Raw genomic sequence first — 20,229 nt, forward strand, 5'->3', positions numbered from 1 at the left:
AGGTATTGAGTAAATATTTGTTGAATGCAGGAGGTACTTAGCCTTGATATTCTTAGCCCAGTACATTATACCATCATGTTCTTCTATATCTGTAAACCTTGTCTCTTTTTGTAAACTTTTCATACTGTCCAGACTATAGCATATCATTTATCATATATTTGTCATGCCTGATATGTAATAGGATTGGCCCCCAAAATATAAATACATACATGCATATATAAGAACCTGGTCCCAACTTGAAATAGTTTACATTCTTTGGAGCAGACAGACATAATAACATATATTGATTGTGCAAGGTGATGAGTTCTACAATAGAATCATGTCTACTAATGTTACGGAGACATAGTGGAGGGAGGTATTGGTCTTGTTTAGGGTAAAACAGCTGTTTAGAGAAGGCCTCCTGGCTAGCATATGAATTGAGTCTCATTGGATGAAGAGAAGTTCAATAGGAGAACACTGAGGGAGGGAGATTTTAGCATAAGCACTGGTATGAAGCCATGACAGAGCACATGGGATGAGTGAATAATGCATAGGCCGGTGTTAGCTCGGTGCTCAGATCCTTGATGGACTGTATAGGAGAGGGAAAGGAAGGAGAAGGGGACACAAGCCCATTTTACAAGATGTTACTCTGTGTGATTAGTGACGATCGTTCTGACAAAAGATGAGGCCTAAAATGGGTTTCATCAATAGTAAATCTTCATTAAGTGCCTAAGGTGTACATTTCATTTCCGCAAATATGGTGGTTTACAAATATGGAAAAGATAACTTTGGACCCTATTCTGTTTTCCTTCCCTTAAAAATGAAAAATATCTACTCATCCTCTTTTCCCTTCATTCCATCCTCTGCCTCTTCCATTGCAAACTTTTCCTCCTAGAAGTTGAAAGTAGAATATGTAATCACCCACATGTTATTATTTATGGGGATAAGGAAGGAAGGCTTTCCACCTCCGAAAACTTTGTATCAGAAAGTGATGGATCACATATTTGGGCTAGGGTGCTGTCTTTCAAAATGCATACAGTCTTAGAGGAGCTGTTGTATTCAATTCCAGTGCTGTAATGTTATTGAGTTTTCAGTCTTACTAGGATTAGAGGAAGCAAGGTGGTGGGAGGGGAAAGAGGACAAGAAAGAAAGCAAGATTATAGAAGAGGCAAGTTGGAGGGTTCAAAACCAAGTGCACATTGGCAAATTTGGATAAATTTTCTCCATGCCATACTTACTAATATAAGTATGATGTGAAAATTGGAATTCTCTTGTTAGAGCACAAATATTCCTTTATATCATTAAAACAATGGTTTGTTAAAGCAAAGTAGCTAACTATTCAAATACCAGGCAAGGCAGTAGGATGTTAACACTGTCATTACCTGGCTCTGTGACCCTATCTATACAAGCCATTCTTTCAGGTTATTTCTAAGGATTAATGGGATAAAAGCTCTCAAAGTGTACTTGGCTCTTCAAGTGAAAGGTACTATGAAAATGAATGCCAGGTACCTCTTGGATTTCACTTAGAAATTCTCCACTGTTGTTACCATATACATGTTTATGTTGTGAACCTGCAATTCTCTTTATATTAAAAAAAGGTTCAAGTTAATATCATCTGGCTGAATGTTAAAGGAAGTGTTTACTTTTACTTGGGGCTAGAAAGGTCCCAAGTAGAAATTTGATATCTTGGAAATTCAGCCTACCAGCAGCTGTGAACAAAAGGAGGTAAAGAAAAAGCATATTTAACAAATCCTAAAAGTGACAATGAAAAGACACTAAAGCCAACCCTACAATGAGAAGGTCGACACCAGTGCAGTCTGGACTGGTGGAGCCTAATCAGTGATCCATGAACTCTCTCATTCCTCAATTCATTTAAGTACTTTTATTATTATTATAAGGGGAAGTCAGAAAGATTTAAAAATAAATGGTACATAAAATATTGTTTGAATCTTCAAGAAGTTCATAATTTAAGACTAGAACTCTCAGTGCACACATTTTTTAAAGTGCAGTAAAAATACAGGGGGCCAAAAATAAATAAATAAATAAATAAGTAAAGGTGTGTAACAGGATAACTGATTGGGCTATTAATTTGGTTTATGTTCTTATATTTTCCCCTTCTCTCCATTCCTGACAGCTTCAGGAAAGTGTTGTGTTCCTGTCTGACGGGAACGATTCACATTGAAAATGAAGCCTCCTGGGCCACAAGACCTTAGAATGAAGTGTCAGTGTTATCCCTGGAATTTGTGCCTACCAGTCTGCTTTCCAGGTTCCTTGCTCCTTGAGGAGATTTTGTTGGAGGGTTAAAGAAGTGGAGCATCTGGGAAGCAAGGGAAAGAAAGAGGGAGAGGGGTTATGGGTGGATGGAATTGTAGAGAAAGAAAAAATTTCCCCAAACTCCCAAAGATGTCAAAGATCAGGGCTCCAGTAATAGAAATACCAGTTTGCTTTCTAGAACACCCCAAGAGATATCCAAACCTCAGATGGTTGCACAATGACCCTAGTGTGGCTGAATCCCCCTGCCACTTTTGTTTTATGAGCAGAGCTGTTACTTGGCTTCTAGGGGCCATATATCCCTGAACAATGAGTATGTCAAAGTCTGTCTTCCCCATATTTTAGGCTTAACATAAGTCTTTCAGGTTCTAGTGTACACCTAAGGAGGAAAAACGGATAGCCCACTAATAACTAAGATTGGGTTTCCTTCTACTCCAACAGAATTGAGGCTGGGTCAGTTATGTCTGAGGTGAATTTAATTTGATTGAATCAAAATAAAGAATTGTGATATTTCTTGTACACCCAGATTTATACTTGCAAATTTATACCCACTAGTGGTGGATACTAAATACAAAACAGTGTTAGGTGAGATCCGTAAGGTTAAGAATTGCAGTGACTAGCCCAGCTAATAACTACTGAGGGAGTTTAGAGAAAAAGAAGAGCAAAAGGAGCTAAAGTACAAGGCAGTTTCATGGAAGGCTTGGATAGAGCTGGAGTGTAAAGAGAGGGACAGAGTTTATAAGATGGGGAAAGGAGTGGAGACAAGTCAGAAGGGAAAAGCAGTGTGAACGGAAATAGGAAAATGTACATGGATAGGGAAAGACAGGAGACACCTAATTGGAGATAACAGTTGGTAAACATTATATGGGGTACCAAATTCCAAGTCTGCTTCCATACTGGCAAGGCAGGTTTCTGTCAGGTTCTATCTCCTACAATCAGTAGGAGATACGTGTGTGTGTGTGTGTATGTCTGTATACATAGATAGATGCATATACACATGTATGCATAATAACTTATTATAATATCTATTACAACTGCATATCTTTTATGACTGCTTATGAAAACATTTATTATAATTATTTTATTATAATATATAATTTAAAAGATTTGGCTTACCTAATAGTGGTGGTTAAGTGCAAAATTTGTAAGGTAGGCCAACAGGCCAGAAGTTCTTGGATAGGAACAGACACTGGAATCCACAGTTCGGATTTCTTCTTCCTCGGGACAACCTCAGTTTTGGTCGTAAGGCCTTCCACCTGGTTGGATGGAGCCCACCCAGATTATTAATGATAATCTTCTTTACTTCAAGTCAATTGATTGTAGATGTAAACCACATCCACAGAATACCTTCATAGCAACTCTTAGATTAACTGACATGAGCCTAGCCAGTTAGAGCATAAAACTAACCATCATACTCACTGTGGTCTTTATGTTGTGTACTGTGTCCAGTTTTATTGAGGAAAATTTGAGATACATCACTGTGTCAGTTTAAGGTATACAGCATGGTTTGATTTGCACCTATTATGAAGTGATTACCACAGTCGGTGAGCTAACATCATTCTCTCATATAGATACAATAATAAGAAAAAAAAGAAGAAAAGGAAAAAGGAAAAAAAATGTTCTGCTTGTGATGAGAACTCATAGCATTTGCTCTCTTAACTTTCCTTATATAGCAGTGTTAGCTGTAGTCATCCTGTTGTACATTACATCGCTAGTACTTACTTATAACCAGAAGTTTATGCCTTTTGACCACCTACCCCCAGTTTCCCTCCCCCGCCCTCTGTCTCTGGTAACAAGTCTGATCTCTTTTTCTATGACTTGTTTTTTAGATTCCACCTGTAAGTGAAAAATAAAATAGAATATTTTTCTCTTTCTGATTTCTTTTTTTTTTTTTTTAAGATTTTATTTATTTGTCAGAGAGAGCAGAAGCATGGAGAGCTATAGGCAGAACATGCAAAACAGGCAGAGGGAAAAGAAGACTCCCTGCTGAGCAAGGAGCCCTATGTGAGACTCAATCCTAGGACCCTGGGATCATGACCTGAGCAAGTGATAACAAATGCTTAACCAACTGAGCAGATGCTTAACCAACTGAGCCACCCAGCCGTCCCTGACTTGTTTCAATTAGGATAATGCCTTCAAGGTCATCCATATGTTGCAAATGGTAAGATTTCCTTGTTTTTTTTTTTTTAATGATTGAATATTATATATTTCATTTTCTCTATCTTCCATGTATAACATAATATCATATATTCCAATTGAATATATACATTACATGTATATTTATCACAACTTCTTTATCTATTCTTCCAGTCATTGGACAATTAGGATGTTTCCATGTCTTGGCAAATATAAATAATGCTGCTATGGACATGGAGGTGCAGATAGCTTTCAAATTACTATTTTTATTTTCTTTGGGGGGTATAGTCCCAGAAGTAGAATTCTGGATCATATGGTAGTTACATGTTACAATTTTTGAGAGTCCTGTATACTGTTTTTAATTGTGGCGGTACTAATTCACAGTCCTACCAATAATGCACAAGAGTTCCCTTCTCTCCACATTCATGCCAGCATTTGTTATCACTTGTCTTTTTGGTGATGGCCATTCTAACAGGTATGAGGTGATATCTCACTGTGGTTTTTTTTTAATTAACATATAATGTTTATTTGCTTCAGGGGTACAGGTCTGTGATTCATCAGTTTTAGACAATTCACAGCACTCACCATAACACATACCCTCCCCAATGTCCATCACCCAGCCACCCTATCCCTCCCCACACCCCAGCAACCCTCAGTTTGTTTCCGAGATTAAGTGGTTTTAATTTACATTTCCCTAATGATTAGTGATGTTGAACATCTTTTCATATATCTGTTATTCTTTCATACATCTTTTGGGAGAAATGTCTGTTCTAATCCTCTATCCATTTTTTAACTGATTTTGTTTGTTTGTTTGCTATTGAGTTGGAGTTTTTTATATTTTGGATATTAAACTCTTATCAGATACAAAGTTAGCAAATATTTTTTCCTATTCTGTAGGTCGTCATTTCACTTTATTGATTTTTGTTTGTTTGTTTTTGTTTGTTTGGGTTTTTTTTTTTTTTTTTTAGATTTTATTTATTTATTTGACAGAGAAATCACAAGTAGGCAGAGAGGCAGGTGGGCGGGGGGCAGGCTCTTGGCCGAGCAGAGAGCTCGTGCAGGGCTCGATCCCAGGACCCTGAGATCATGACCTGAGCCAAAGGCAGAGGCTTAACCCGCTGAGCCACCCAGGTGCCCCTGTTTGGGTATTTTTTGATGCCCAGAAGCCTTTTAGTTTGATGTACTATCACTTGCTCATTTTTTATCTTGTTGCTTGCGCTTTAAGTGTCATATCCAAAAATCATTACAAAGGTGCATTGTCAAGGAGCTTTATTTCTATGTTTTCTTCCAGGAGTTCCATGGTTTCTGGTCTTACATTTAAGTCTTTAATACATTTTGAGTTAATTTTTTTGAGTGGTTTAAGATACGGGCCCAGTTTCATTCTTTTACATGTGTGTATCTAATTATCCTGATAGCATTTATTGCAAAGGCTGTCTTCTCCATTAAGTATTCTTGGCTCTCTTTTCAACTATTAGTTGACTAAAATGCTTGAGTTTATTACTGGGTTCTTGATTCTGTTCCATTGATCTATATATCTGTTTTTATGCCAGCATCATACATTTTTTTGTATCAGACTTTTATGACTATCCCTTTATAAAATAGCTTGAAGTCAGAGAGTGTGATGTCAGGGATGCCTGGGTGGTTCAGTTGGTTAAGCGTCTACCTTTGGCTCAGGTCATGATCCCAGAGTCCTGGGATCGAGTCCCACATTGGGCTCCATGCTTACTGGGGAGCTTGCTGTTCCCTTTGCTTATGCTCTCTCTCTCTAATGAATGAATAAATAAATAAATGTGATGTTTCCTGTTTTGTTCTTCTTTCTCAGGATTTATTAGACATTCAGAGTCTTCTGTGGTTCCATATAAGTGTTAGAAGTATTTTTCCCACTTCTGTCAAAAATGCCATTGGAATTTTAATAGGGATTGCATTCAACCCATAGATGGCTTTTGGTAATAATGACATTTACCAGTATTACTTCTTCTAATCTTTGAACATAGGATACCTTTCCATTTAGTGTCCTCTTTGATTTCTTTCATCAATGCCTTGTAGTTTTTGAGTAGAGATCTTTCACCTCCTTAGTTAAATTTATTTCTAAGTATTTTATTGTTTTTGATGCTATTGTAAATGGGAATGTTACTGATTTTTGTTTTGTTTTTAAAGATTTATTTATTTATTTGAGAGAGAGGGGGAGAGGGAGCAGGATAGAGGGAGAGAAAGAATCTCAAGCAGACTCCCTGCTGAGCACAGAGCACAATGCAGGGCTCCATCTCAAGACCCTGAGATCATGACCTGAGCCAAAATCAAGAGTCAGACACTCAACTGACTGAGACACCCAGGTGCCTCATTACTGATTTTTGAATATTAATCTTGTGTCCTGTAACTTTACTGAAATCATTGGTTAGATCTAACAGTTTTTAGGTTGAGTCTTTTGGATTTTATCTGTAAGAATCATGTCATCTGCAAATAGAGATAATTTTACTTCTTCCTTTCCAATTCTGATACCTTTTATTTCTATTTCATGCCTCATAGCTCTATCTAGGACATCTAGTACTATGGTGAATATGAATGGAGAGATTGGGCACCCTGATTGTTTCTGATTTTAGAGGAAAATTTTTCATCATTTCACCACTGAGTATGATGTTAGCTCTGGGCCTGTCATATATATGACCTTCATTATGTTGAGATATGTTTGTCCTGTGCCTCAGTTTTTATCATGAACTAATGTTGAATTTGTCAGATGCTTTTTTGGTATCTATTAACATGATCATATGATTCATTCTGTTAATACGATCTATCCCATTGGTTGATTGGTGTATGTTGAACGGTCTTTGCCTCTCAGGGATAAATCTCTTTTGATCATGGTGAATGGTCCTTTTACTGTGTTGCTGAATTCAGTTTGCTAGTATTTTATTGAGAATTTTTGTGTCTATATTCACAGGAGATTTTAGCCTATAGTTTTCTAGTAGTGTCCTCTTCTGGTTTGGGTATCAGAATAATGTTAGCCTTGTAAAATGAGTTTGGGAGTGTTCCCTCTCTTTTGACTTTTTGGAAGAATTTGAGAAGGATTGGTGTTAATTCTTTTTTTTTTTTTTTCAGGTTTTAAAACTTTTTATTGCATATTAAAAAAATTGTGCATTCCAATAATTAAAATCATTTGAACAAAAAAATGGCACTCTGATTAAACTGCGTTTTACAGCCTGCAGGACACCTTGGACCAGCTTGATTTTTTACTCTACATTTCCCTGTCGTCCCACCCAGCTTCTTCCTTCACCAACATGCAAGTTCTTTTCCTTCCCTGCCAGCCAGACAGGCAGATGGGAGAGGCAGGTGCCTTCGTTGTCAGTAGTTCTCCATTCTTTGATGTGAAAAGGGGCAGCACAGTCATTTAAACTTGATCCAACCTCTTTGCATCTTACAAAGTTAAACAGCTAAAAGAAGTAAAATAAGAAGGCAATGCTTGTGGAATGTACAGTGCATATCGGCGGCGCCCGCCTCATTACGATTCGCCCGCTTGCTTCTCCTGTTCAATCGTTTCTTTTGAAGGCAGTGGATTTTTCTCTTGTATTTCTGTCTTCTTCAATTTCGACTTATCGAATTTCTCAATCTCAGTCATATCGGGTTTGTCAGACATGGTTGCAGAGGAAGCGGAGCGAGGTGCACGAGCGAGGGAAGACCGGTCTGCTCAGTAGCCGCCGCCGAATCGGATTGGTGTTAATTCTTTAAATATTTGGTAAAGTTCACCAGTGAAGCCATCTGGTCCTGGGCTTTTCCTCATTGGAAAGTTTTTGACTACCGATTCAATCTCCTTACTCAAATGCTCTGTATACATTTTCTATTTCTTCCTGAGTCAGTCTGAGTAAGTTAAGAATGTTTCCATATCTTCTAGGTTATCTGGTTTGTTGGCATACAGTAGTTTGTAATAGCCTCTTAGGAGTCTTTGAATTCCTATGATGTCAGTTGTAATGTTTCCTTTTTCATTTATAATTTTGTTGATTTGGGTCCTTTCTCTTTTTTCCTTGGTTAGTTTATCTGAGGGTTTGTCAGTTTTGTTTATCTTTTCAAAGAACCAAGTCTTAGTTTGCTTTAATCTTTTGTATTATTTTTCTTTTCTCCATTTTATTTATTTCTGCTCAAATCTTAACTAGTTCCTTTCTTCTGCTAACCTTGGGCTCAGTTTGTTCTTCTTTTTCTAGTTCCTTGATGCATAGAGTTAGGTTGGTATCTTTCTTGCTTGTTAATATAGACATTTATTGCTATGAACTTCTCTTGTAGAACTGCTTTTACTGCATCCCACAGGTTCTGGTGTGTTGTGTTTCCATTTTTGCTTGTTTCAAGAAAATTTTTATTTTTACTTATTTATTTTTAAAGATTTTACTTTTAAGTGATACCTGTACCCAAGGTGAAGCTGGAACTCACAATCCAAGATCAAGAGTCCTATGCTCTATCACTGAGCCAGCCAGGTGCCCTGCACTCATTGATTTTTTACATGGATTCATAGAAATTTTTTAATTTTCCCTTTAATTTCTTTTTTTATTCATTGCTTCTTCAGAAGAGTGATGTTTAATTTCCATATATTTATGAATTTTCCAGCTTTTCTTTTGTGATTGACTTCTAGTTCTATGCCATTGTAGTCAGAGAAGATACTTGGAGGGTTTTAACCTTGTTGAATTTGCTAAAATTTGTTTTGTGACCTAACATATGGTCCATTCTAGAATATGTTGCTGTGTGCTTGAGAAGCATGCATATTCTGCTGTTGTTGGACAGAATGTTCTGTATATATTTAGGTAATTTGGTCCATATTGTTGTACAAATCTGCTATTTTCTTATTTATTCTCTGTCTGGATGACTTATCCATTATTGAGAGTGGGGTGTTAAAGGCCCCAACTATTATTGTAATACCATTTTACTTCCTTTTTTTTTTTAGCTTGGTTAGTTTTTGCTTTATGTATTTAAGTCCTCCAATGTTAGGCACATAAATATTTATAACTGTCATACCTTTTGGATGTATTGACCTTCTTTGTCTTACTATTTTAGTTTAAACTCTATTTTGTCTGATACACGCATAGCTACCCCTGCTTTTTTAAATTACCATTTGCTTGAAAAGTCTTTTTCTATCTCATCTTTCTGTCTATGTGTGTCTGTAAGGCTATGGTGAGTCTCCTAGGCCACATAAATTTGGATCTTGTTTTTTTAATTCATGAGTCATTCTCTGTATTTTAATTATAGAATTAATTCATTTATGTTTAAAGTAATTATTGATAGGTAAGGACTTACTATTGCCATTTTGATGTTTTCTGGTTGTTTTTCTAGATGTATTGTTCTTTGCTTCTTATCCTACTGTCTTTTTTATTTGTTTTGATGTTTTTTGGTATTAGTATGCTTTGCTTCTTTATTGTTTTTTTAATAATGACCATAGTCTTGCATTAAATATCTTAAACTTATAACATTCTGTCTTAAGCAAATAACAACTTTGATTGAATTTGTAAACTTTATACTTTTACTTCTCTTCTCCCTCATATTTTCAGTTATTGCTGTTAGAGTTCATATGTTTTTTAGATTGTATAGCTAAGAACAGATTATTATAGCTATGGTTATATTTACTACAATATAATACTTTTAATCGATAGAATTATAAGTGAATTATATACCACTATTACTATATTGCAGAATCTAAGTATGATTTACCATTATTAGTGAGATTTACACTAACTTTTTACATTTTTATGATGTTAGTGTGTGTTCATTTGCCCCCACTCAAAGAACTCCCATTTAACATTTCTTATAAGGCAAGTCTAGTGACAATGAACTCCCTCAATTTTCATTTGTTTGAGAAAGTCTTTATCCTTCCTCTGTTTCTGAAGGTCAGCTTTGCCAGGTAGAGAATCCTGGTTGACAGGGGTGTTTTTTCAATATTTTGAATATGTTATCCTGGTCTCTCCTGGCCTGGAAAGTTTTTGTTGAAAAATCCACTCAAAGACTTACAGAATCCTCCTTTTTTTTTTTTTTTTAAGATTTTATTTATTTATTTGACAGACAGAGTTCACAAGTAGGCAGAGAGACAGGCAAAGAGACGGAGGAAGCAGGCTCCCAGGCTGAATAGGGAGCCAGATGCGGGGTTCGATCCCAGGACCCTGAGATCATGACCTGAGCTGAAGGCAGAGGTTTAACCCACTGAGCACCCAGGCGCCCCTCAGTTATTGAATTTTTTAACTCTAGGATTTCTCTTTATTTTTTTGATGACGGTTGCTGTTTCCTTGTCAAACTTCTTTTTTTTTTTTTAAAGATTTTATTTATTTATTTGTGAGAGAGAGAGAGAGAATGAGCACAGGCAGACAGAGTGATAGGCAGAGGCAGAGGGAGAAGCAGGCTCCCCGCCAAGCAAGGAGCCTGATGTGGGACTCGATCCCAGGACGCTGGGATCATGACCTGAGCTGAAGGCAGCTGCCCAACCAACTGAGCCACCCAGGCGTCCCTCCTTGTCAAACTTCTTATTTTGTTCGTGCATTGTTTTCCTAATTTCATTTAATTGTCTCTGTTTTCTCATAGGTCACTAAACTTACCGTAGAGAATTATTCTGAAATTTTTGTGTGCCAGTTCATGGATCTCCATTTCTTTAGGGTCAGTTATTGGAGCTTTATTAGTTTCCTTTGGTGGTGTTGTATTTATCTAACTTTTCATAATCCTTGATTCCTTATGTTGGCATCTGTGCATTTGCGTAATCTGACTCCTCTTCCAGACTTTACAGGTTTGCTTTGGCAGAGACAGTTCTTCACCAATCAGTTCAGTTTGGGTGTCTGGGTGTGTCTGCTGGTATTACCCTTTGGCAGGTGGGGTCTGCTATTATGGTCTATTCGAGGGCAAGGCAACTATTTGAAGTCTGAGGACAGGAATGAGGGGGTGCATCTCTAGTTGAGAACTGTTGGATAGAACTACTGGCTTGACTCCCTAACCAAGTAAGTCTATAGGATGAGCTCTGCATTTGCCTGGACTTTCTAGTCAGGCTTACTAAATGGTCAGGACTGGGTGCTATATTCAGTAATGGATGGGGCTATAAATGACCTTTCTTGCCTTGTCAGGACAGCAGGATAGAACCCAGGGCTTGTACAGCACATTGTTTGGGGACCCAAATCAGGCCAGAGTGTTCACTGAATTCACTGGTTGGGTGAGGCCACTGCTTTTGCTCAACATATAGGGAAGCCATGGGTTGTGCTATCTGTTCTAGTGCTACTATGTATAGGGTTGTTCAATGGGCTATGCAGCATTCTATGTGCTCTGTTTGGGTTCCCTGTTCAGACAGGCCAAAGGTTATAGTCAGTGATGAGCAGGGCTATGAATTTGATTCCCTGCCTGGGCATAGCAGGAGAAGCAGCTCTAATGCCAGTAAAGGTCTTTGTTGTCTTAACTTAAGCCAACCCGCACCCCAAGTTCCCTGACTGAGCAGGGCCATTGTTTGTTATGTAAACTATGAGCTCTGCTCACCTGCCTCTCAGCACAAGTGCTATTGGGCCACACAGCTTCCAGGTGTTTTTGCCAGCCCTTCTGGTCAGAAGACGCCAAAAGACACTCAGCAGAGCAGGTGATGCTGTGATTCAGATCCTTGCTTGGGCTAGAGGGGGAGAGGCTGCTCAATTTCCCAAAGTCTCTCCAGTTGGGAGGGGCTGGGAGCTCCCCTCAGCCTTGGCTGTGAATTGATCCCCCTATCTGTTCACAGCACCAGAATTCTCCATGCTGGGTATTGGCTTTGCTCTGTGGATGATCAGTTGTGCTTACCTGCCCCTTAGTTTGAGTGCTGCTGGGCCACACGGTTCCAGTTGTTGTCAACCCCTCTGGTTAGATGGGGCTGGAAGGCATTCTCTATAGTGGGTGGAGTTGTGATTCACCGGCTTGTCTGGGTGTGGGCAAATTGGGCTTAGCATTGAAAAAACTTCTTTTGAGGATCAGAATCAGGCAGATCTGCACCCTCCCGAGTTTCCTGGTAGAGTGCCCCTTCTACTTGCTTCTGTGGATGAGCAGAGTCACTGATTGAGATTACTACTGGTCACTGATCTGCCAAGATTTCTGTGCTGGTTGTCGCCGGCCATTCTCCCCTTCTCTATCACACATTCCCAGTGTTTATCCTCTGCAGATTGTCCTGTCGTCTCCATGAGGTGAGATCAGAGTAGGGGCGCCTGAAAAGTTACCCACAGTACTGGGGGCAGTGGTTGTTCCCTCTGAGTTCTCCTTTCCCACTGGAGGAACCAGAGGCTCAGGGAAGACCTCTCTGCACGGTGCTGCACTGGCCTGGGAGAGGGGCATGTGGTCAGTGTATAGGTACTTCTTTTACCCTTCTAATGCAGTCTGTCTTGGTCTCTGAGGTACAGTGGAGTGCTTCAGTCTCATCCTTTGTTCTAGGATTCTCTCAGTGGTGTCCAGTTCTTATTATTCTTGGAGGGAGAGCAAAAGTCAGGAACAACCTATGTCATCATCTTCGTGACATCACTTCCCACCTCGTGTATTTGAGGGAAGAAAGAAGCCCTTGGATAATCTTCTTAAGCACCTCAAAAAAGACCATTTCCTGTCAGGTAGGTGAACTTGTCTCCTTTCCTTGGATGTACTTATTTTCTGTGTTATTTCTTGTAAATGCTTATTCCCAGAAACTTTCTATTTTTCTTCATCCTTCCCCCCCACCCCCCTTACTGTTACCTGAAGTTAGCCAAGGGACTATTATGGTTGATGTCAGTATGTTTTTTGCTTTTCCATTTATAGTGGCTCAAATGTATCTGTAACTTCGTTCTCCTCAGTCAGCCTAGCTTTAGGTTGTCTACTATATCCTTGGCTACCTTTTATGTCTGCCTTGTAAATGGCTCTATTGTTGTAGACCAACATCTTTGTCACTTGTAACCCTGGGCCCCTGGTTGGAACAGGGCTCAGCTCCAACATGAAGGCAAACAATCCCCTGGCTAGACAGTGACCTATGAGTTAACCAAATATGAGAGCTTTGCCCAAGGAAGAGGTTAGTAATTATTAACAAACGGTTCCTTTCTTGGAGAATACGAATATGATAGAGGGTAGGCAGTGGCAATAAAAACAGTAGCTAAAAGACACACATGAGAAGGTAGACCTCAAAAACCATTAGACCATAGCAACAAGCAGAGGCAATAAGTAAGCTGAAATTGTGAGTAGACAGGATGAAAAGGCTTCCAGAAGATGTGATAGTTGCTTAGTAATAGTAGGAGCAATAGGCCTAGGGGTTGAGGGGAACAGAATAGATTTCCTCACTGAGCACCAGGGTAAGAAGGCACAAATGAGGAACAACAGATTATTGTCCTGACCTTGGGGAAATCCAGAATAACCACCCAGAAACCTAGGAACAGACATATAAGTGACCTCATAGAAACTTAAAGACAGCTAGTGAACTGAAAGTTCTTTTAGGTTCCAAAATAGTTCTAGCAACTGATTTATCTTCTCAGACCCCCCAGGACAAGGTCCCCATTGCTCTCTTACTTTGGTGTGAATCCCTCTTTCTCCAAAAGAGTTTTACCCATACAGTATGGTCCTGATCATCTAAAGGGCTCAATCATATGTCAAGAATTGTATCCTCTTGGAAGTCTTGCCTTATCCATTCCTCAGCCTACCCCCAACCTGGTTGAGTTGGCTCTTTTCTCTGTGGTCCTAGAGAAACTTGCATAGCCTTATGTCAGAGATATGATCACGTTATAAGTTAATTATAGGTTTACTTGTGTCTGCCCTCCCCAACCCTGGCTCTCAGTAGTATGAACTGTATGAGGGCAGGAAGTATGTTTTCATTCTTCCCTCTATCTTCAACATATAGGGACAACATAGTCCCTACCATAAAGTAGCCAAACAGTATATGTTTATTGAATTCAGTTATTGAATTGGAGAGAGCTCCTTTTATTTAGGCCAGTGAGGGAAAAAAGGCAGAATGGGCCAATAACAAACTTACTGGCTGAGTGCCTGGGTGGCTCAGTTGGTTAAATCACTGCCTTCAGTTCAGGTCATGATCCCTGAGTTCAGGAATTGAGTCCTCCATCGGGCTCCCAGCGCTGCGGGGAATCTGCTTCTCCCTCTGACCTTCTCCCCCTCTCGTGCTCTCTCTCACTCTCTCTCTCAAATTAATTAATTAATTTTAAAAAACTTACTGGCTTATCCAAAATAGTGCAGGAACTGAGAACTTAATTAACCCATACTGAAAATTTATGTCTCCATGACTCTACAAAAATTTCCAAACCGGCCAATTTTGTCTGTTCAGTCTGACTTCTGATCCTACAATTCTTCAGTGTTTTTGCTTGTTTGTTTTGTTGTATGTGTGTGTGTGTTGTTTTGTTTTGTTAGAAAGGAAGAGAGAGAGGGGTGGGGAAGGAAAGAAAGGGAGAGAATTTTTTTTAATTTAATTTTATTTTTTCAGTGTTCTAAGATTCGTTGTAAGGCACCACACCCAGTGCTCCATGCAATACCCACCATCAGGCTCACCCAACTCCCCACTTCTCTCCCCTCCAAAACACTCAGTTTGTTTCTCAGAGTCCACAGTCTCTCATGGTTCTTCTCTCCCTCCAATTTCCCCCAACTCACTTCATGGGAAGAAGGAGACTTCTCCCCATGTCCTCCGTGTTATTCCTTATGCTCCACAAGTAAGTGAAACCATATGATACTTGACTCTCTCTGCTTGACTTATTTCTCTCAGCATAATCTCCTCCAGTTCCATCCATGTTGATAAAAAAGTTGGGTATTCATCCTTTCTGATGGATGGAGGCATAATACTCCACTGTATATATGGACCATATCTTCTTTATCCATTCGTCTATTGAAAGACATCTTGGCTCTTTCCACAGTTTGGCAACTGTGGCCATTGCTGCTATGAACATTGGGGTACAGATGGCCCTTCTGCTCACTATATTTGTATCTTTGGGGTAAATAGCCAGTAGCACAATTGCAGGGTCATAGGGTAGCTCTATTTTTAATTTATTGAGGAATCTCCACACTGTTTTCCAAAGTGGCTGCACCAACTTGCATTCCCACCAACAGTGTAAGAGGGCTTATCTTTTTTCACAACCTCTCTAACAGTTGTTGTTTACTGTCTTATTAACTTAAGCCATTCTAACTGGTGTAAGGTGGCATCTCAATGTGGTTTTGATTTGAATCTCCCTGATGGCTAATGATGAAGAACATTTCTTCATGTGTCTGTTAGCCATTTGTATGTCTTCTTTGGAGAAGTGTCTGTTCATGTCTTCTGCCCATTTTTTGATGGAATTATCTGTTTTTTGAGTGTTGAGTTTGAGGAGTTCTTTATAGATCTTGGCTATCAGCCCTTTGTCTGTAGTGTCATTTGCAAATATCTTCTCCCATTCCATGGGTTGCCTTTGTTTTGTTGACTGTTTCCTTTGCTGTTCAGAAGCTTTTGATCTTGTTGAAATCCCAGAAGTTCATTTTCACTTTTTTTTCCTTTGCCTTTGGAGACATATCTTGAAAGAAGTTGCTGTGGCTGATGTGGAAGAGGTTATTGCCTATGTTCTCCTCTAGGATTTTGATAGATTCCTGCCTCATGTTGAGGTCTTTTATCCATTTCGAGTTTATCTTTGTGTATGGTGTGAGAGAATGGTCAAGTTTTGTTCTTCTATACGTAGCTGTCCAATTTTCCCAGCACCATTTATTGAAGAGACTGTTTTTTTTCCACTGTATATTTTTTCCTGCCTTGTCGAAGATTATTTGACCATAGAGTTGTGGGTCCATATTTGGACTCTCTACTCTTTTCTACTTGTTTATGTGTCTGTTTTTGTGCCAGTACCATGCTATCTTGGTGATCACAGCTTTGTAGTCAAGCTTGAAATCAGGCAACGTGATGCCCCCAGTTTTGTTTTTCTTTCTCAACATTTCCTTAGCAATTCAGGGTAAAGAGAGAGAGAGAATCTTAAGCGGACTCCATGCCCACTGTGGACCCTGACACAGGGCTCAATCTCACAACCCTGAGATTGTAACCTGAGCCAAAATCAAGAGTCAGATGCTTAACTGACTGAGCCACCCAGGTGCCCCCAGTTCTCCAGTTTTAAACTTTGGCCAGCTCTGTATCTTTCAAGAAGAGTTACGTTCACCTTTTAGCTCTCATTTCTCATTTGCATTCAGAGCCACACTCTTGGGTGAGCCAGGCTTGAGGCTTCTTCTCTGGAAGATCCTCTGGGTTTTGGAGCTTAGAGTCTAGGATCCACATCCCAGACCTACTGCTTGCCACTTTTGTAGTCACAGGTAAGTTGCTTACCTTTCTGAGCCTCAGTTTCCTAACTGGTAAAAGTGGGGATAAGGACAATTCCCTTGTGCAGTTATGCTTGAGGGTTTGATGGAAAGTATTTGTGAAAATACCTAGCATAAGGCACACAGTGAACATACAGTAAGAGCCAAATAATATGAATTTCCCTTTTTTCCCTCTTCCTGGGGAGGTTAAAGAGGATAAAGACAGACAAGGGGTAATGGAAGAGTGCAAGGGCCCCAACAGTGATAGGAGCCCTGAAAACCAAATGTAGCCTGTGACCATGTACCACCACTTTAAAATCTGAGGAAGTACAAGTTGTGGTTACCAAAAGCTATCCTGCCCCTGAGGCCTGCTGCTTCAGGAGATAACTTGATCAGAGCATGAAAAAATATTCACACCCCTCCAGTCTGAAATCGGGGCATAGCAAATAGTGAGACAGGCACCATTCACCATTCATTGCAAGGAGAAAATTTTTACCCACAACTAACAAAAAAAATTAGGTTCATCAAATTCTATCTCAGAAAGCTCTGGGAGTATACAGAGGTGTCTGACAGCAAACTCTGGCAACTAACAACTCTGGGACTGGAAAAGGAGAAAGAATAGAAGTTGTTAATAATCAGTTGGGAAAACTCAGAGTAGTCATAGGAATTTCAAACATACTCATCCCTTTTAAGGTCCCTAAAGAAAGCCAAATGAAACCAGCTACTCTTATTTTCAGGGACTTCAAAAACCAGAAAGTACAGAGGTACAGGGTCAGAGTCTATGCTTTCTAGCTACTCTAGGAAGAGTTCCCTTAAATCAGCATTAAAACTGTTAAAGTTAATTTGTGATGTATTTGGAACAGGCTACTCAGCAGTCAGGGGATTGCATATGGTAGGATGGGGTAGAGTTCCAAAATAGGATGAGCTTGATAGCCAAATTTTTCTGACTACAAATGTCACTGATTGCTGCTGCCTAATATGTTAAGATTGTTATTAGCTGGAAAAACAATGTCTAAATGACTACAGCTCTTCTGCAACCACTGCCCCTCTTCCTCATGAAAGAACACTTTTTAAATAAGTAGACTCCCCAACCTATTTTTAAAGACCAGTGACTTTGGACTAAATAGCCCTTTCCACTACAGTTGGTGAAAGTCATTTTATCATTTCTAATACCCTCAAATATATTATTGGAGTAAGGCTTCAGTTTCCTTTCTGCATCAAAGATACTCTTTCTGAATATCTTTTAAAATGTTTTGATATAAAAATGATTCAAGGGCGCCTGGGTGGCTCAGGGGGTTAAGCCACTGCCTTTGGCTCAGGTTATGATCTCGGGGTCCTGGCATCGAGTCCTGCATCGGGTTCTCTGCTCAGCAGGGAGCCTGCTTCCCTCTCTCTCTCTCTGCCTGCCTCTCTGCCTACCTGTGATTTCTGCCTGTCAAATAAATAAATAAATAAATAAATAAATAAAATCTTTTTAAAAAAAATGATTCGATCTTAAGTTCCTGCTCAGAAATAAATTGTATTTAATGGTGTTTTGAAAGAGTTAATTAAAGAATCCCATATATGAAGATTAAATCAAGATGTCAGATTGAGGGAAACTTAATCTTTACCGAATCTTATGAAATGACAGAAAAGATTGAGAGGTGGGAGGGGGGAAGGGAGAGGGAAATAATTGGTAACAGGATGGGGGACAAAAAGTGTCATCAGTATATCAGAAATTTTTAGGAGGTGGTGGTGTCAGAACTTGGATGAACAAACTAGAGCAAGTGAACCTCGAATACTTAGAAGCCTAAGACAGCTAAGGAAATGGAAGCAATTTCAGGGAAGGTCCCAGCTCAGAGAGAGCAGATTCAGTGAATAGGGGGTGCTAAAGTAGTGACCAGAAGGATTGAGACCCTGCATGTGGAGCAGTTAGACTGCTGATCGCCTTCCCTTTTCCTGCTTATATTGGTCCACATATTAAAGCAGTGAGGCTATGGGGTCGTGGGAGCCAAAGAATAGCATAGGAGAATGGATCTCAGGAGGGAGAGGGAGACTCCTCACTCTGAAAATATCCTGCTCAGCAGTATGTCTTTCCCTTTCCCTATAATCATCAAAGTCAATCCACATTAAGCAGAAATAGAGGGCTTACAGGGATTCTTTTTTTTTTTTTAATTTTATTTATTTATTTATTTGACAGAGAGAGATATCACAAGTAGGCGGAGAGGCAGGCAGAGAGAGAGAGAGGAAGAAGCAGGCTCCCCGCTGAGCAGAGAGCCCGATGTGGGGCTCGATCCCAGGACCCTGGGATCATGACCTGAGCTGAAGGCAGAGGCTTTAACCCACTGAGCCACCCAGGCGCCCCTAAAAGGACAAAATTCTGACTTTGCTGATTTTTCTCCATTTTATGTCAGCTTTCTATTTTATCAATTTTTGTTTTAACTTTTACTCTTTTCCTCCTATTTTCTATTCTTTTTCTATTAAGATTGTAACTTAGAAATTGATTTTTTTCTTTTCTAATATATGTATTTAAAGTAATTTTTACTGTAAGCACTATGAATCAATAGGTCCAATCAGGAGAGAGAAAACACACAGTAATTTCAAAAAGTTTAACATAATAAATGATTGACTAACATGACATAATAAAAAAAGAAAAGAAAAAATAAAGAGTTGTTAACGCTACCAGTGGACTAGAGTAATGATGGATTTGTCAGCAAAACATAAAGAACATTCTACAGCTACTACCTCTACAGCTGAGATAGCACACGTAAGAGAGAGACCCCCCCTCAAGGCCTGAGATTTAGACCTTGTTGTGGAAGGTTGCTGTAGCTCACTGAATGGCAGAGAAGTTCTTACAGCACCATATTGGTAAAAACTGTGCTGGAAATCCACCCTCTGAAGTGCCAGGAAAACCTCAGAGCAGGCACTTTGCTACAAAGCTGCCCAACGGAGGTTCAGGCAAAGCTCCTGGCCATTGTGAACTGCAGAAGCCTAGTGCTGGGGAAAGTAATGTTTCCTGGAGAAGCTTGCCCAGCAAGCATACCAGAATGAGGAAGCAAAAACAGTTTCCCCCTGCAGTGTGTTTCCAGTGCCCTCTCATGACAAAGTTCTAGCCAGCAAGGAAAAATATTTAAAAGGGCCAAAACCTGTTTACAAAAAGCTAGCAAATAGTTTACAAAGCTAGGTGGAATTTGGAGCAGAGAGGCAAAAAATAATAAATAGCACACACTGCTTTTACCATATCCCATGAATTTTAATGTGCTGAATTTTATTATCTAATTGTTATTGTGCTTTCTTGACTACTGGGTCAAGAAATATATATTTCTTTATATATTAATATATGTTTAATATTAATGTATTTAATATTCAAATATTCAAATAAATTCAATACATTTAAATAAATTAAATTTAAATATTTAATAATACAATTTAATCTGTATGTTTATATTAATATATTATTAAACTTGATATATATATTTCATAATATATATTTATATATAAAGTAGATCAAATTTGTTAATTTTGTTATCTAGCCATTCTATGGTGTCTAATACACCAGAAGTAGGTATATTAAACTATAATTAAGGTTCTATTCTTCTATTAATACTTCTATTAATACTGTCTCAAGCTATGTTAAAATAGACA

The 20,229-nt window shown here is 39.0% G+C and overlaps 1 protein-coding gene and 1 long non-coding RNA gene across 2 annotated transcripts in view; one reads left to right on the forward strand and one right to left on the reverse strand.

The window, feature by feature from the left end:
- Window positions 1-4,353: 4,353 nt before the first annotated feature.
- The window catches only part of LOC125105011 (uncharacterized), a 34,300-nt gene continuing 18,424 nt past the window's right edge, over window positions 4,354-20,229 (forward strand). The window contains exons 1-2 of the long non-coding RNA XR_007128781.1: window positions 4,354-4,411; window positions 12,775-12,944. This is a non-coding gene — a long non-coding RNA (uncharacterized LOC125105011). The remainder of the gene's footprint in view (window positions 4,412-12,774; window positions 12,945-20,229) is intronic.
- On the reverse strand, window positions 7,462-8,086 carry LOC125105009 (thymosin beta-4-like). Its single transcript, XM_047738014.1, has one exon. It carries the CDS (start codon window positions 8,012-8,014, stop codon window positions 7,880-7,882), a length of 135 nt encoding a protein of 44 aa, XP_047593970.1. The 5' UTR covers window positions 8,015-8,086; the 3' UTR covers window positions 7,462-7,879.

The sequence above is a fragment of the Lutra lutra genome, chromosome 7, assembly GCF_902655055.1.
Source record: "Lutra lutra chromosome 7, mLutLut1.2, whole genome shotgun sequence".
NCBI lineage: Eukaryota > Metazoa > Chordata > Mammalia > Carnivora > Mustelidae > Lutra > Lutra lutra.

Bases quoted from the DNA above. Each gene is read 5' to 3' on its own strand.
- LOC125105009 (XM_047738014.1), bottom strand. From the start codon at position 8,014: ATGTCTGACAAACCCGATATGACTGAGATTGAGAAATTCGATAAGTCG.